The sequence below is a fragment of the Macaca thibetana genome, chromosome 20 (assembly GCF_024542745.1).
Source record: "Macaca thibetana thibetana isolate TM-01 chromosome 20, ASM2454274v1, whole genome shotgun sequence".
Lineage (NCBI taxonomy): Eukaryota > Metazoa > Chordata > Mammalia > Primates > Cercopithecidae > Macaca > Macaca thibetana.
The window spans coordinates 12,566,035-12,582,349 of record NC_065597.1 but is presented as its reverse complement, the minus strand read 5'-3'; the positions used below and the strand labels follow the sequence as shown (position 1 = coordinate 12,582,349).

At 46.4% G+C, this 16,315-nt stretch overlaps 4 protein-coding genes across 4 annotated transcripts in view; 2 read left to right on the top strand and 2 right to left on the bottom strand.

The window, feature by feature from the left end:
* The window catches only part of COG8 (component of oligomeric golgi complex 8), a 175,774-nt gene that overhangs the window by 149,375 nt on the left and 10,084 nt on the right, over nt 1-16,315 (top strand). Inside the window, exon 2 of the mRNA XM_050773342.1 lies at nt 15,484-15,881. Coding sequence (XP_050629299.1) covers nt 15,499-15,881 — 383 coding nt within the window. The 5' untranslated portion in view covers nt 15,484-15,498. The remainder of the gene's footprint in view (nt 1-15,483; nt 15,882-16,315) is intronic.
* On the top strand, nt 324-11,965 carry TMED6 (transmembrane p24 trafficking protein 6). The gene is made up of 4 exons (XM_050773392.1): nt 324-4,304; nt 6,206-6,332; nt 7,851-7,999; nt 11,049-11,965. Exons 1-4 carry the CDS (start codon nt 4,092-4,094, stop codon nt 11,280-11,282), a joined length of 723 nt encoding a protein of 240 aa, XP_050629349.1. The 5' UTR covers nt 324-4,091; the 3' UTR covers nt 11,283-11,965.
* Nucleotides 11,578-15,617, bottom strand: NIP7 (nucleolar pre-rRNA processing protein NIP7). Its single transcript, XM_050773382.1, has 5 exons — nt 15,167-15,617; nt 14,961-15,047; nt 14,721-14,859; nt 13,711-13,851; nt 11,578-13,496 (listed from the first exon to the last, which is right to left on the bottom strand). Exons 1-5 carry the CDS (start codon nt 15,220-15,222, stop codon nt 13,377-13,379), a joined length of 543 nt encoding a protein of 180 aa, XP_050629339.1. The 5' UTR covers nt 15,223-15,617; the 3' UTR covers nt 11,578-13,376.
* SNTB2 (syntrophin beta 2) overlaps nt 11,578-16,315 on the bottom strand; it is a 154,449-nt gene continuing 149,711 nt past the window's right edge. Inside the window, exon 8 of the transcript XR_007721943.1 lies at nt 11,578-12,304. The gene's annotated coding sequence lies outside the window, so the exon portion shown is untranslated. The remainder of the gene's footprint in view (nt 12,305-16,315) is intronic.

Below are 16,315 nucleotides of genomic sequence, written 5' to 3'. Positions count from 1 at the left end.
AATTCCCTTCCTTATGCTGGACTTTTAAAGCTTAAAAAAAAATCCTGATTGAATATAAATGCCTAATTTCATTCTTTGTGAAATGGTTGCTTCCTTCTAATTCCCTAATTGTGCTGTGTTCGTGTCTTGCACTGGAATTCAACATTCCCTTCTCCTTTTGTACTGTGTTGTGCTTGCTGTCTCTCCCGGACACCCTTGAAGACTGTCTTTTTAGCAAAAAATTTCAGTAAAGTGTTTTCTGTAATCTTTTTTTAAAAGATGAGAACTAATTATTGTCCATACTTGTAGCATTCTTCATTAAAGTCTTGCTTCTCTCAACTGTAAGTAGCTGTTTAATTGCAGCACAGCATGTATTCACAGAGGGAGGTAGCAAAATGTTGAACAAACTTTGCTGAACTATTTTGATCAAGAAGCTGATGTCAGACTGTGTTGAATGTTTTAATCCTTGGAAGCTATGTCAAACAGATGATGTGGAAGTTTCCTCTTAACCTGTCAGTTTCCTCATATATCATTTCTGGGGACAAAAGAATTCCCCTTTTCTCACTTCTGAGTGAGTGAAAGGCAAAGTTTAAAAAGAAATGCCAAAGTTTTAAAATTCATCCATCAGGCCAGGAATGGTGGCTAATGCCTGTAATCCCAGCACTCTGGGAGGTGGAGGCAGGAGGATCACTTGAGGTCAGAAGTTCGAGACCAGCCTGGCCAACACAGTGAAACCCTATCTGTACTAAAAATACAAAAATTAGCTGCGTGTGGTGGTGGGCTCCTGTAATCCCAGCTATTCAGGAGGCTGAGGCAGGAGAATCGCTTGAATTCGGGAGATGGAGTTTGCAATGAGCCAAGATCTTGCCACTGCACTCCAGCCTGGGCAACAGAGTGAGACTCTATCTCAAAACAAAACAAAACTGGCTGGGAGCCGTGGCTCACCTCTGTAATCCCAGCATTTTGGGAGGCTAAGAAGGGTAGGATCACCTGAGGTCAGGAATTCAAGACCAGCCTGGCCAACATGGTGAAACCCTATCTCTACTAAAAATACAAAAACTTAGCCAGCCGTGGTGGCGGGCGCCTGTAATCCCAGCCTCTCAGGAGGCTGAGGCAGGAGAATTGCTTAAACCTGGGAGGCGGAGGTTGTGATGAGTCGAGATGATGCCATTGCACTCCAGCCTGAGCAAAAAGAGTGAAACTCCTCAAAAAAAAAAAAAAATTTAAAATTTAAAAATGTAAAAAATACAAAATTAGCCGGGCATGGTGGCAGGCACCTGTAGTCCCAGCTACCTGGGAGGCTGAGGCAGGAAAATCGCTTGAATTCGGGAGGTGGAGGTTGCTGTGAGCCAAAATTGCACCACTGCACTCCAGCCTGGGCGATAGAGTGAGACTCCATCTCAAAAAAAATTAAAAAAAAAATTCATCCATTAGTTATAAGTGGGAATCTTCATACAGCTTCATTACCTATTAACTGCATTTTGGGGTTTAGTACCTATTGTTCTTCTATCAACCAGCCCCAACTGAAACCACAGGGAGAAGTTGAGAACTTGAGTTCCTTTTGGGCCAGCTGCCTTCTGCCTGCCGCTGGTTTGGTCTCCCTCTGAACCGGATTAGAATCCAGAAGCTTTTCTCCCCTTAACTCTCATGTGATTCAATGGTGCTCTCCAGGTAGAAGAGTGAAACTGATGCATTTAGGGAAACAAAAGATCCTAATCAGTGTTTCTTTATTTCATTTTGTTTTTTATTTTTTTTGAAATGGAGTCTCACTCTGTCACCCAGGCTGGAGTGCAGTGGCGCGATCTTGGCTCACTGCAAGCTCTGCCTCCCAGGTTCACACCATTCTCCTGGCTCAGCCTCCCAAGTAGCTGGGACTACAGGCGCCCGCCACCAAGCCCAGCTAATTTTTTCTATTTTTAATGGAGATGAGGTTTCACCGTGTTAGCCAGGATGGTCTCGATCTCCTGACCTTGTGATCTGCCTGCCTCGGCCTCCCAGAGTGCTGGGATTACAGGCGAGAGCCACTGTGCCCGGTATCAGTGTTTCTTAAACTTGAGAATGCCTATGTTCGTTAATATTTTTTCACATAATTCAGTGTTGTTTTTATTATAGTTACTGAAATGTGTACAAAGATAAAACTATGCTTACAGCTTCTGTAGAACTATGAAACTTACTATGAACTGACGATTGTTTCGCCGAAACCAAGTCACTGCTTATGACATGACCAGTGCTAGGACTGTGATGGTGGTGCGACTCGGGTGGGGGGTGCCTGTGCCACGTGTGCTGATAGAAGTTCCCAGACTCTTCTACCTGTCACTTGGGCGAGACTGCCACAGAGCCACTGTGCTCCCAGAGTGCTGGGATGTCATCTGGCCTTTGCTAGAACTGAACCACACATATAGAGTCTGTTTTCTGCTTAATTAGCTTGTGACACTTTGAGTCAATGCAAATAATTGCTGGAAGGTGTTGATGCTGTTTTGTTTTTTGTTTTTCAAGATTATGACCAAGGCTAGGCGCAGTGGCTCACACCTGTAATCCTAGCGCTTCGGGAGGCCAAGGCATGGGGATCACTTGAGCCCAGGAGTTTGAGACCAACCTAGGCAACATGGCAAAACCTTGTCTCTACAAACAATACAAAAATCAGCCAGGTGTGGTGGTGCACTCCTGTGGGTCCAGCTACTCAGGAGGCTGAGGTGGGAGGATCGTTTGAGCTCAAGAGGGTGAGGCTGCAGTGTCTGTGCCACTACACTCCAGCCTGGAAGACAGAGTGATGCCATCTCAAGGAAGCAAAAAATATAGATTATGACTAAAAGCTGTTTAGGCAGTGTCAGAACTCAGAGACTGACAGCTTGAGGATGAGAAACACTGTCCTGCTTGGTGGTTAAGAGCATGAGCCCCCACCGGGGACCCAGCTCTGCCGGGTGTGCTTGTGGGACGGTGAGCCATCACTGGAATCTCTGAATGTCTGTGTCCTCATCTCTAATGCCAGAGCTCACAATACCTCCCTTACAGGACTATTGTGAGAATAAAATAAGATGCAGGTAAATCTTAGCTCAGTGCCTGCCATAAAGGAGGTGGGTGTTGAAATCATCAATAAAAGAATAAAGATTAAGGATGTGAATAATACAATTGTCTTTAAGTGGGTTCTGGATAGCTTTTTCCCCCCATGGGTGCTGAAGAAGACCTGAATGAAAGAAAGATCAAGGCCGGGCGTGGTGGCTCATGCCTGTAATCCCAGCACTCTGGGAGGCCGAGGCGGGCAAATTACTTGGGAGTTCGAGACCAGCCTGGCCAACATGAAAAAACCCCGTCTCTACTAAAAATTCAAAAATTAGCCAGGCATGGTGGCAGGCACCTGTAATTCCAGCTACTCCGGAGGCTGAGGCAGGAGAATTGCTTGAACCTGGGAGGTGGAGGTTGTAGCGAGTAGAGATCGTGCCACTGCACTCCAGCCTGGGTGACAAAGCTACACTCTGTCTCAGAAAAAAAAAAAAAGGAAAGATTGAGGCTTTGGATAATATAATCGTCTTTCGGTGGGTTTGGATAGCTTTAGGTGACTGTTAGGTGGAAGGCATCAGGACGAGCACTGTCAGTGGAGGGGTCTGAGCACCATCCTGGCACTGTATTCAGCCACTTACATCTTTGCACACATATGCTGTGATTTGCTCTGAGCTGCAGCACTGGGCAGAGAGAAGTGTTGCCCCATGTGTTTATAGGAGCAATTTGATGTAAGAGAAGAGTCTCCCCAGCCAACTTGTTGTCCGTGTATTCAGAAAGTTGTAAACTTACCCAGTATTATATCCCCAAGAAGCAGGAACTAAAAAATGACAGCCCTAAGGAGGGGTGGAGAGACCTGTTCTGAGGTGGTAGACCTATGTAGCACCCATGAAGTAGGTTTGGTAAGCCACTGAGTTTTTGAGGTGAAAGCAAAACTTCCTCCTGCGAGCCAAACATAGGAGTATCATGGCAGTTCTATTATGAATATCTATGTGTGGCCCTGAAATGGGCCTAAATGTGACTTGTGGAGTTAATCATTAGCCCAGCGGTTGTCTCCGACTTGATTCCCCTGGGCTGCGAGCAGTTCACCTGCAGAGGAGGCTCCAGAAAGCAGCATGTGCCCCTTGCTCTTTGGGGCTGGGCTGGTCATTCTGAATCTAGTGACGCCTGCCAGGAGCCAGAAGACAGAACCTCTAAGTGGCTCTGGGGACCAGCCACTCTTCCGTGGAGCTGATCGACATGACTTTGCCATCATGATCCCTCCAGGAGGCACGGAATGCTTTTGGCAATTTGCCCACCAGACTGGATACTTCTATTTCAGTTACGAGGTATGTGGGTGACTGGCCATACTGGGGGCTTTTTTTTTTTCCTCCTTTACTCATAAAGTGGGTCAGGTTTTAGGCCAAAACAAGGTCTGGTTGTCTTTATTATGCTGTGATTCCCCACCTGTTAATGAAATGGACCTGCAGTTAGAGGGAAACTCCAGCTGGGTGAATAATCATCAACAGGAGCTAAAACATATGGTTTGGTTCTCACATCAGGGGCCATGCTCAAAGCCATGGGGCAGACGGGGTGCCTCTCCCTGAAGAGGTAATCATTACATGTACTCGGATTTGGGGATGAGAGGAGAGAGAATACACTTTTAATATATTAAAACAAAATGGATAATAGTGCTTTGGAGACTGATCCAGAGATTTCAAAGAAAGCTGCTTCAGTTTATGGGGGTGGGGGAGTGAAGGCTCTGCTGCCTTTAGGAGCAATTCTGGCAAATCAGAGATTCACTAGCTCAAGTTTTCTGTATTCAGCCAGTTAATCCTTTTTTTTTTTTTTTTAGGACGGTAAGTGTTTTCAAGTTACCTATTCAAAGGTCAAGTAGTTTTATCCATACTGTGGTCTTATACCATGCTGTCCCAGGATGGTGAACTCAATATGAAAGTTAGAGGTTGTTCATTTTGTTTGTTCTTTATCTTAGAAATCTGTTAACTTTCTAATTTTTGTTTACACAGTAATAGACTTTGTTGATCTTGCTCCATTCCACTGTAACAACATTTATTTTAAATAAACTTATCAGAGACTTTTCTTACCTTTGAATTTCTATTAGAACAGCAGCCACTACTAAGCTCACTGTGGCCTAGGCTAATCAAGATCTAGCTTGGGAGTGAGTGTCCATGGAGTGCTTGCTGTAGGTGTGCACTGCCAAGCAGCAAATGCCCAAATCTGGGACATCATCAGGGAGCTCAACCACCAAGCAAGTTCATTCAAGAACTCTACAGCCCGGCCGGGTGCGGTGGCTCACACCTGTCATCCCAGCACTTTGGGAAGCTGAGGCAGGCGGACCACCTGAGGTCAGGAGTTCGAGACCACCCTGGCCAATATGGTAAAACCCCATCTCTACTAAAAATACAAAAATTAGCTGGGCTTGGTGGCATGTGCCTGTAATCCCAGCTACTTGGGTGGCTGAGGCGGGAGAATCACTTGCACTCGGGAGATGGGGGTTGCGGTGAGCCGAGATGGCGCCACTGCACTCTAGCCTGGGTGACAGGGCAAGACTCTGTCTCGAAAAAAGAAAAAAGGAAATTCTACAGCCAGAATCATACATTTTTTTTTTAAAGACAGAGTCTTGCTCTGTTGCTCAGGCTGGAGTGCAGTGGCATGATCTCCACTCACCGCAACTCCCGCCTCCCAGGTTCAAGCAATTCCCCTGCCTCAGCCTTCAAAGTAGCTGGGATTACAGGCGCATGCCACCATGCCTGACTAATTTTTGTATTTTTTAAGTAAAGACAGGGTTTCACCATGTTAGCCAGGCTGGTCTCAAACTCCTGACCTTGTGATCTGCCTGCCTCGGCCTCCCAAAGTGCTGGGATTATAGGCATGAGCCACTGCGCTCGGCCCAGAATCATACATTTTAACCGATCCACACCAACTGTGTGGTCCGAGCAAGACATGTCTTCTTCACACGGGTGCTGTTGGCATTCTGGGCAGTTCTTTGTCCTGCTGTACTGTTTCCTACATTGCAGACGTTCAGCTATGCTGTGCCTCCTCCCCTTAACACCATCACTGTGACACCTCAGAATCCTCCAATCAGTTCCAAACCCCAGCAGCAGGTTGGGCAATCCCACCCCAGACAGAGACCACTGTGCTGATGACTGTGGGATGTCAGTCTTACCACTCAGCTGGCTTCCTCGTGATGTAGCAGGGGTTCTGCTGCCTACTTAATGTGTCTTGGCAGGTTCAGCGGACGGTGGGGATGTCACATGACCGGCATGTTGCTGCCACGGCACATAACCCACAGGGATTTCTCATAGACACCTCCCAGGATGTTCGGGGCCAGATTAACTTCTCTACCCAAGAGACAGGTCTGTTTTCATTACCATGGCTATTATAATAATCATAGGGTTCTATGAAATTAGAGAAATAATGAGGAAGTATACAAAGATGTTTAAACAGTAGGAAAAAAATTCAGCCTTTAACACCAAAAACCAGTGTTCCTGGAGACTGCTGACCTCCAAGGATGCCAAGTGGCAGTCCACTGACAATTTTGGGACAACACTCCAGGTAAGCATTCTAACTCTAGGGTTCAGCAGCTCAATTTTATCTCGTTATCTCCAGTCGATCAGATTCTGGGAAAGTAACCAAAAAACAGAGACCCATTTATAATACAAATTCCAATTAACAAATGTATTACAGGGAAGTATTTCTTTCCAGTCATCAGAATATTTGAGTCAGTTACTAAAAGCAGACTCAGAACAAAAGAAAATGCATGATATCCATGTAAGATATCCACACTCCACAACAAAGCACTCCTCCAGCCAGGTCAAGCCTGTCCCACTTTGGACAGCACCAGTGTCTTAACTGCCCTCTTTACTAGCCAGCTGCACTAAAAAAGACATTTTCTCAACAGGGGCATCAGACAGTCCTTCACTATAAAGCACAGGATATGTATCAGTGTTAAAAGATCTTGAACAGGCTGGGCGTGGTGGCTCATACCTGTAATCCCAGCACTTTGGGAGGCCAAGGTGGGCGGATCACCTGAGGTCAGCAGTTCGCGACCAGCCTGCTCAATATGGTGAAACCCCGTCTCTACTAAAAATACAAAAATTAGCTGAGCGTGGTGGCAGGCCACCTGTAATCCCAGCTACCCAGGAGGCTGAGGCAAGAGAGGCTGCAGTGGCCCAAGAGCACGCCATTGCACTCCAGCCTGGGCGACAGAGAGAGACTCTTGTTTCAAAAAAAAAAAAAAAAAAAGATCTTGAACATCTTTGGCCCCTACATGCCAGTAGTGCCTTCCAATCATTCTGACTTTCAAACACTGCCACACCTTTCTAATCCCACCCCACCGCATCTTCCACCGGTCCTCTCCACCCCCCGCACACACAAAGGGAAGCAACACCAGCCCCAACAGATATCCCACACCATGAGTCAATGCACAGACGTCTTAGAGGCAATCACTCCAGGAGAGCTGCTTTCATGCACTATGCATCCAATTTTTTTTTTCTTTCCTAATTTCAAGATGGTGTCCCTAGCTCTAATGGTATAAAAGGACCAGGCAAACACCCATGCTCTTAACTCAATCTGTTGAGCAGGAGTTCCTTAATACAAGATGTGGGAATTACATGTTGAAAAAGAGAAAATGTTGTTTGCCACTATCCAGTATGGAAAGGACTAGTTACTAAAATTTGGCCATACAATAAGTAATATTTAGTACGAGTTTAACATAAGGTCCATGTCTTCCGTGTCAAAAACGGGATCTTTGTACTTTCTGAGTAAAAAGAAGGTGCTGTAGAATTCCAAAACTAGAGGACAGATACCTCCAGAGAATCCTTAACAAAGGGGAGGAGACCAAAGACTTGGTAATGATCTAAGAATTCCTACAGGTTTTTATCAGCTTTGTCTAAATAATCAGCATAATCACTTCGGTTCTGTGCAAGTGTACCTCAACTTTGGAGTCTTCTATGAGGGGCCTGAGACTGATCACAAACAGAAGGAAAGAAAACAACTGAACGATACTCTGGATGCAATAGAGGTAAGGAAGTGTTTTGTGGAAGAGAAACATCTGTGGAAACTGATTTTAACTTCAGAGGGAAGATGACTTCATTTAGGTAGAAACCAAACAGGCAAGGGGATGTGAATCTCTTAATAAACTATGACTTGACTGGGCGTGATGGCTCACGCCTATAATCCCAGCACTTTGGGAGGCCGAGGCGGGTGGATCACTTGAGGTCAGGAGTTTGAAACCAGCCTGGCCAACATGGTGAAACCCTGTCTCTACTAAACATACAAAAATTAGCCGGGCATGGTGGTGGGCACCCGTAATCCCAGCTACTCGGAAGGTTGAGGCTGGAGAATCGCTTAAACCCCGGAAGGCAGAGGTTGCAGTGAGCCGGGATCGCGCCACTGCACTCCAGCCTCGGATAGAACGAGTCTGTCTCAAAATAAAATAAAATACATTATGACTTGAAGCTCTTGAAATTCCACCTTCATTTTATACCAAGGGTTGGCAAACTATGTATGGCTCACAGGCCAAATCTGGCCCATTGCCTGTTTTTCTTTAAATTGAGATATAATTTTTACACCATCTTAAAGTGTATGTCCGCGGTTTTTTAGTATATTCCCAAGGCTGTGCAACTATTAGCATCTAATCCGGAAGTTTATCACCCACCCACCCCCAAAAATCCCACTACCCATTAGTCATTCTCCGTTCCATTACCCCAGGACTGCCTATCACTGTTCTACTGTCTCTATAGATTTACCTACTCTGTACTAATTTCTGAGACAGGGTCTTACTCTTGTTGTCCAGGCTGCAGTGTGCAGTGGCTTGATCACAGCTCACTGCAGCCTCAATCTCCTGCGCTCAAGCAATCCTCCCACCTCAGCTTGCCAAAGTGCTGAGATTACTCAGCATTTTGAGCTACTGTGTCGAGATTAATAAACAATTTGAGCCATTGCGGCTGGCCTCTATACGCTTTATTTAAATGGAATCACACAGTACATGGGGTTTTGTGACTGGCTTATTTTTATTGTCATTTTTTGAGACGGAGTTTCGCTCTTGTCTAGGCTGGAGTGCAATGGTGCAATATCAGCTTGCTGCAACCTCTGCCTCCAGGGTTCAAGTGATTCTCCTGCCTCAACCTCCTGAGTAGGTGGCATTACAGCCGCGTGCCACCACGCCCAGCTAATTTTTGTATTTTTAGTAGAGACGGGGTTTCACCATGTTGGTCAGGCTGGTCTTGAACTCTTGACCTTGTGATCCGCCCAGCTCAGCCTCCCAAAGTGCTGGGAATACAGGCGTGAGCCACTGCGTCCTGCCTGAATTGTCTTTTTATCGTTGAATTTTATTTATATATTCTGCATACAAATCCCTTCTAAGATACGTGAGTTGCAGATATTTTCTCCCATTCTGGCAATGTCTTTTCACTTTCTTTTTTCTTTTTTGAGACGGAGTCTCACTCTGTCGCCCAGGCTGGAGTGCAGTGGCATGATCTTGGCTCACTGCAACCTCTGCCTCCCCGGTTCAAGTGATTCTCCTGCCTCGACCTCCTGAGTAGCTGGGACTACAGGTGTGTGCCACAATGCCCAGCTAATTTTTATATTTTTATTTATTTATGTATTTATTTATTGAGACACAGTCTTGCTTTGTCACCCAGGCTGGAGTGCAGTGGCACAATTTTGGCTCACTGCAAACTCCATCTCCCGGGTTCAAGTGATTCTCATGCCTCAGTCTCCCAAGTAGTTGGGATTACAGGCGGGTGCCACCACACCTGGCTAATTTTTGAATTTTTAGTGGAGATGGGGGTCTCACCATGTTGGCCAGGCTGGTCTTGAACTCCTGACTTCAGGTGATTGCCCAACTTGGCCTCCCAAAGTGCTAAGATTACAGGAATGAGCCACTGCGCCCAGCTATTCTTCACTTTCTTTTCTTTTTTTTCTTTTTTATTTTTTTGAGACAGAGTCTCGCTCTGCCGCCCAGGCTGGAGTACAGTGGCACGATCTCGGCTCACTGCAACCTCGGCCTCCCGAGCTCAAACAATTCTCCTGCCTCAGCCTCCGGAGTAGCTGGAATTACAGGCATGTGCCACCACACCCGGCTAATTTTTGTATTTTTAGTAGAGACGGGGTTTCACCATGTTGGCCAGGCTGATCTCAAACGCCTGACCTCAGGTAACCCGCCCACCTCGGCCTCCCAAAGTGTTGGGATTACAGGCGTGAGCCACTGCGCATGGCCCACTTTTCACTTTCTTAGTCTCTCCTAAATGCACAAAAACTCACTGTTTTTGTAAATGGAAGTTTTCTTGAAACACAGCCATGCTCATTTGACAATTACATATTGTCTGTGGCTGCTTTTGTACTACAGTGGCAGAGTTCAGCAGTCACAAGGGCCTGCAAAGCCAAAAATATTTACCATCTGGCCTTAAAGTCCACAGGCTCTTGTCTTCTACCATATACAGAGAATATAAAACATCACCTGGAATGGTAACAACATGCTGAGTACATCTAGATCTAGAGGTCCTCTGGAAGAGCTCTCTAGTTTGAGAACTGAAGTTTTCCATTATTTAAAAATAAAACAAAAGAAAAGGCCGGGGCAGTGGCTCATGTCTGTAACCCCAACACTTTGGGAGGCCAGTGTGGGTGGATCTCTTGAGCCCAGGAGTTCGAGATGAGCCTGGGCAACATGGCAAAACCCTGTCTCTACAAAACAAAACAAAAAAATACAAAAATTAGTCAGATGTGGTGGCACGTGCCTGTAGTCCCAGCTACTAGGGAGGCCGAGGTGGGAAGATCGCTTCAGCGCAGAAGGTTGAGGCTGCAGTGAGCTGTGACTGCGCCACTGTACTCCCGCCTGGGCAAACAAGTGAGACCCTGTCTCAAGAAACAAAAACAAAAATTGCAAACTCAAGTCCAGATCATATTTCATACATAGCACACACAACATTTATCAACAACTGTAATAGTATTGTACATCTTAAAATTGTATGGGTAAATTATTTGACTTCCAGGTAGGTTAGTGCTGGTGAGCACCCAGGTGAGGCTAGATGGGGGTTTGGAAGAATCCCTTTTAAAATTTTCTCTCATAGGACAGCACACAAAAGGTGCAGAACAATATCTTTCACATGTGGCGATACTACAACTTTGCCCGGATGAGGAAAATGGCTGACTTTTTCCTTACCCATTCAAACTATAACTACGTGAACTGGTGGTCGACAGCCCAGAGCCTCGTTATTATTCTTTCTGGAATCCTGCAACTGTATTTCTTGAAGCGTCTCTTCAATGTTCCAACAACTACAGACACAAAGAAGCCAAGATGCTAAGCTAAGGTGACTATAGCACCCTGGCTCTTTTCTTCTGGGGCTTAGTCGAAATCAGCTTTGTAATGTTATGGGACAAAAATCAATCTATCTCATTAATGTTTTAGTCTGCTGTACACATCTAAAAAAGCAAAATGGCAATAAAATAATAATGAAAAAGTTCTGAAGAAGTATTAAATGTATGCATCAAAATACTGTTCATCATATAGCAGTCCCTTAGCCTTCACTGAGTCTACTTAGAGGCTAACAGAAAATCTTAGAAGGAAAACGAGTTGAAAAAGGCCACAATCAAGTTTGCTTACATATAAAAGCAGGAGTCGGTAATGTTTTATTCTTAAAGACTTCACCTTTGGAACTTAAAATAAGCAGTATATTCATTAAAGAAATAGTTTGGTTTTGCAATACAGGAAGTCTTTACATTTTTTGTCTATAAAATGTTACTAAAGAAATATTCTAATGATCTTAAAATAACTTTGGGAGGCACGGGGAGGACAAAGGGACTGAATTTTTATGTCGCGGTCTTTGATCAGTGCTTTTAGTTCAATCCAGTCAAGTAAGTAAAGGTTCATAGAAAAAATTGTTTTATAAAATCATAGTGATGAAAAAGAATTCCAGCTTAGGATCATCCCATCCAAGAAAAATACTGAGAAAACAGCTTGTAAAAAAGAAGGTAATATAATCAAATTATACTCATAAAACTCTACACTTAATAACAGGAATACATAATATATATAATATAAAAATAATTCTTACCATTTATTCCACACCTATCATTTCCCAGGCACTGTACACCGTACTAGATGCTTTACAATCAGACGGAGTCTCACTCCGTCACCCAGGCTGGAATGCGATGGCACCATCTCAGCTCACTGCAACCTCTGCTTCCCCGGTTCAAGCCATTCTCCTGCCTCAGCCTCCCAAGTAGCTAGGACCACAGCCATGTGCCACCACACCTGGCTAATTTTTTTATATTTAGTAGAGATGGGGTTTCACCATGTTGGCCAGGCTGGTCTCAAACTCCTGACCTCAAGTGATCCATCCACCTTGGCCTCCCAAAGTGCTGGGATTACAGGAGTGAGCCACTGTGCCCAGCCTACAATCATGATTTCTAATTCCAAAAATCAGAATTTCTAATTCTCAGGTAGATGGCCAAAGCTATTTTTTAAGTTTTGTATCTTTTTAAACAGAAGAAAACGAACCTTATTAAAGCTGAATGACTCATTCAAGGCCATACAGCTGGTAGGTGGCAGTAGTGGGGTTTGAATACATTTTTCTTCCATACCACACACCAATTACCATATAGAAAAATAGCTGAATTGCTCTTATTATTTTAGACAAATTTCATTTTTAAAACCCCACATGTGGTTTATTATTCTGTTATGGAAATATCTATCTTGCATATTAATAAAAAAGACAATCCCTGTTCTTTTTTTTTTTTTTTTTTTTTTGAGACGGAGTCTCACCCTGTCACCCAGGCTGGAGTGCAGTGGCGTGATCTCGGCTCACTGCAAGCTCCGCCTCCCGGGTTCAAGCCATTCTCCTGCCTCAGCCTCCAGTATAGCTGGGACTACAGGCGCCCGCCACCGCGCCTGGCTAATTTTTGTATTTTTTTTTTTTTTAGTAGAGACGGGGTTTCACCGTGTTAGCCAGGATGGTCTCGATCTCCTGACCTCGTGATCCACCCGTCTCGGCCTCCCAAAGTGCTGGGATTACAGGCTTGAGCCACCGCGCCCGGCCAATCCCTGTGTTCTTATCATGAGTTTAGAAAACAAAGTGTTATCACAGATAACAATAAGCTATTCTTGTTCCTAGTTCCAATGATTTTGAACCTATTTCTCAGAACAAGAAGCCCTCTGATTCAAATATGAAACAGAGTATTCTATTTCATCACAAACACAAAGATCTGAAACCCCATTTTTGAGCTCTCTCTGTAAGAATCCAGCCTGCATTTGTCAATGATAGAGAGTACAGTAAATAAGAAGTCCCTGAAGAGGTCAGAGTGTTGACAAAATTCAAGATGATGGTGGAGTCCACACAAACACAGGAAACAAAGCTCGGCCCTTCCACACAGCCGCCTGTCCTTGCAGTGACTTCGTTTTAAGTCAGCGTCTCTTCATGCCGCACATACTCCCCAACGTCTGCCTGATGAAATACCACAATCGCCATGGGGTCTACTTTTCTGCAGTCTTGTGTAGATTTTGCTGCCACCCCAAAACCCTGGGATTCAAAAGAAGAGACATTAACTCACTGAAGTCATTCAATATACCCATATTGAGGGCTGGAAATAATAAAGACAGAAAAAATACAGTTCTGGTCTTTCTGGGATTCAAAAGGTGCTGCGAATTTATTCTCTCAATCACCCAGATTGAAAACATATCCTTCTTGAATAAAAGAGTACTTGAGTTCTGTAAGAGCTGCCATCTCTACTCACCAAAGGGATGTCTGCCATGGAGTACACCACCACGCCCTGGTACTGAGAAGTATTTTCAGTGATTCGACCCAGACCAGATTTCAACACATGGTTCCCATACAGGAACGACTGCTCTGCACCAGGCTTTATCCACACTTTATACTGTAAGAGAATTAAAATCCAAGAGACACAAAAACGTTACTATTTCTATCCATGCAGACAAACTAGCTGCTGGATCTGTGAATAATTTTCTGAAATAATTTTAGGGGAAACAGAAAGAGACTCATGTTTTCCTCAAACTGTCCATGTCCTGAATAGAAATGCAGGAAGTTGCCCAGCGCAGTGGCTCACGTTTGTAATCCCAGCACTTTGGGAAGCCGAGGCAGGTGGATCACTTGAGGCCAGGAGTTCGAGACCGGCCTGGCCAACACGGCGAAACACTGTGTCTACTAAAAACACACACAAAAATCAGCCAGGTGTGGTGGCACACACCTGTAACCCCAGCTACTCAGAAGGCTGAGGCACAAGAATCGCTGGAACCTGGAAGGCGGAGGCTGCAGTGAGATCGCACCACTGCACTCTAGCCTGGGCGACAGAGTGAAACTGTCAGGAAGAAAAAGAGAGAGAGAAATGAAAAGAAAAAAAAAGAGCAAGAAAGAAAAAGGAATTTAAAAAAAGAAATGCAAAAAGTTATTTTCTCAACTCTACAGGGATCATCTTCCATGGCCAGGTTAACAGCTCTTTTTCTGGACCCCGGTGTCTTCACTGCTGCTACTAACTTGCTTTCTGATCTCTAGCTGGGTCTGCCTAGGCTTTTCTACTTTGCTGGAGAAAACTAACACTACACAGCCCCACAGCACTCCTATCCCATAGCCCTGACAATGCCCAAGGTGCAAGACCTCTGCACATCTCCATGTGCTGACACTCCTCCAAGCACACTATCAGGAACTCTGTGGGAGAAAAGCTGCCGGACAATCTGCCTAATCCTTGACTTCATCGCCCGTGGCAGAATTGGAAACCACCCCACAAACCTTGGCATAAGGTGCAAGGTAATCCAGGGCTGTGACGTGCAACCGAAACTTGTGGGTTTTAGTGAATTTTCCAAAGCAGGTCCCCAGCGACACCAGCTTGTCCCCGGAGATATTAGCGGCCAGCTTCATAATCTTCTCACTAAAAGGGTAAAGGGGGAGCACCGCTGCGGATGAAGGAGGCTGGTGGGACCCAGGTCTCTCCTCCCCTGGGTCCATGCTGCCTGCCCGGCCCCGCCTCACCTCACATAGTACACCCGGTCGTTGTGCAGACGGAAACAGTAGGTGCCATCGGGCCGGTCCACCAGCAGCTGAAGATTCTCCCCGATACTGAGGGCAAAAAGAGGACTGGAGACCGCGCCCGAACGGACCGGTCTAGGCACCGCGCCCCCACTCCACCCCTAGCCACCACGCCCACACACTCCCGCCTCCGCCCCGCGCGTTCCTACTATTTCGCGATCTTCTCAAACATGACACGGGTCTCTTCTTCAGTCAAAGGCCGCATTTTCTCCGTGGGTTGGAACACCGGATCCTCGTGCCTCCGTAAGCGGAAACGGAAGTCGGCCGCTTGCTGCTCCCCGGCAACCCCAAAGCCTTCCTCTCTAGCCCCGTACCAATAGTTCCTCTCGCTAGCGCCCAATAGTCTGGACGACCGCCGGGGAAAGCAAGCCGACTGGATGAGAAAAGATAGAGACCGGAAATGGTCCTGTTTCTTCCTGTCCTAAATTCGGAGTCAGCGCCCCCGGTGGTCCGGAGGGGAAGTGACGTTGTTGCGGGGAAGATGGCTACCGCGGCGACTTCCCCATCGTCGGCCACGGCCAGGGCCACGGCAGCGGCTCTCGGCGAGGTGGAGGATGAAGGGCTCCTGGCGTCGCTGTTCCGGGACCGCTTCCCCGAGGCCCAGTGGCGCGAGCGGCCCGATGTGGGCCGCTACCTCCGGGAGTTGAGCGGCTCGGGGCTGGAGCGGCTGCGGCGCGAGCCGGAGCGCCTGGCGGAGGAGCGGGCGCAGCTGCTGCAGCAGACACGCGACTTGGCCTTCGCCAACTACAAGACCTTCATCCGCGGCGCCGAGTGCACCGAGCGCATCCACCGCCTCTTTGGCGACGTGGAGGCATCGCTCGGCCGCCTGCTCGACCGCTTGCCCAGCTTCCAGCAGAGCTGCAGGTGCGACGCGCCTGGCGCTAAAGGGGTTTTTAACTGTAAAAGCTGACGTTTACGATGGTAGAAATAACTAACACTTATAAAGCGTTTACCACGTTCCAGGCTCTCTGCTGAGCGCCTTATTAATCCATTTAAACCTCACAACAGCCTTCGAGGTAGGTACTGTTATCCCCCCCTTTTTTTTTTCTTTTTTGAGACGGAGTCTCGCCCTGTCGCCAGGTTGGAGTGCAGTGGCGAGATCTCGGCTCGCTGCAACCTACTTCCGCCTCCCGGATTCAAGCGATTCTCCTGCCTCAGCCTCCTGAGTAGCAGGGACCACAGGGGTGCGCCACCACGCCCAGCTAATTTTTTTTGTATTTTTAGTAGAGACGGGGTTTCAGCATGTTGGCCAGGATGGTCTCCATCTTTTGACCTCGTGATCTGCCCGCCTCGGCCTC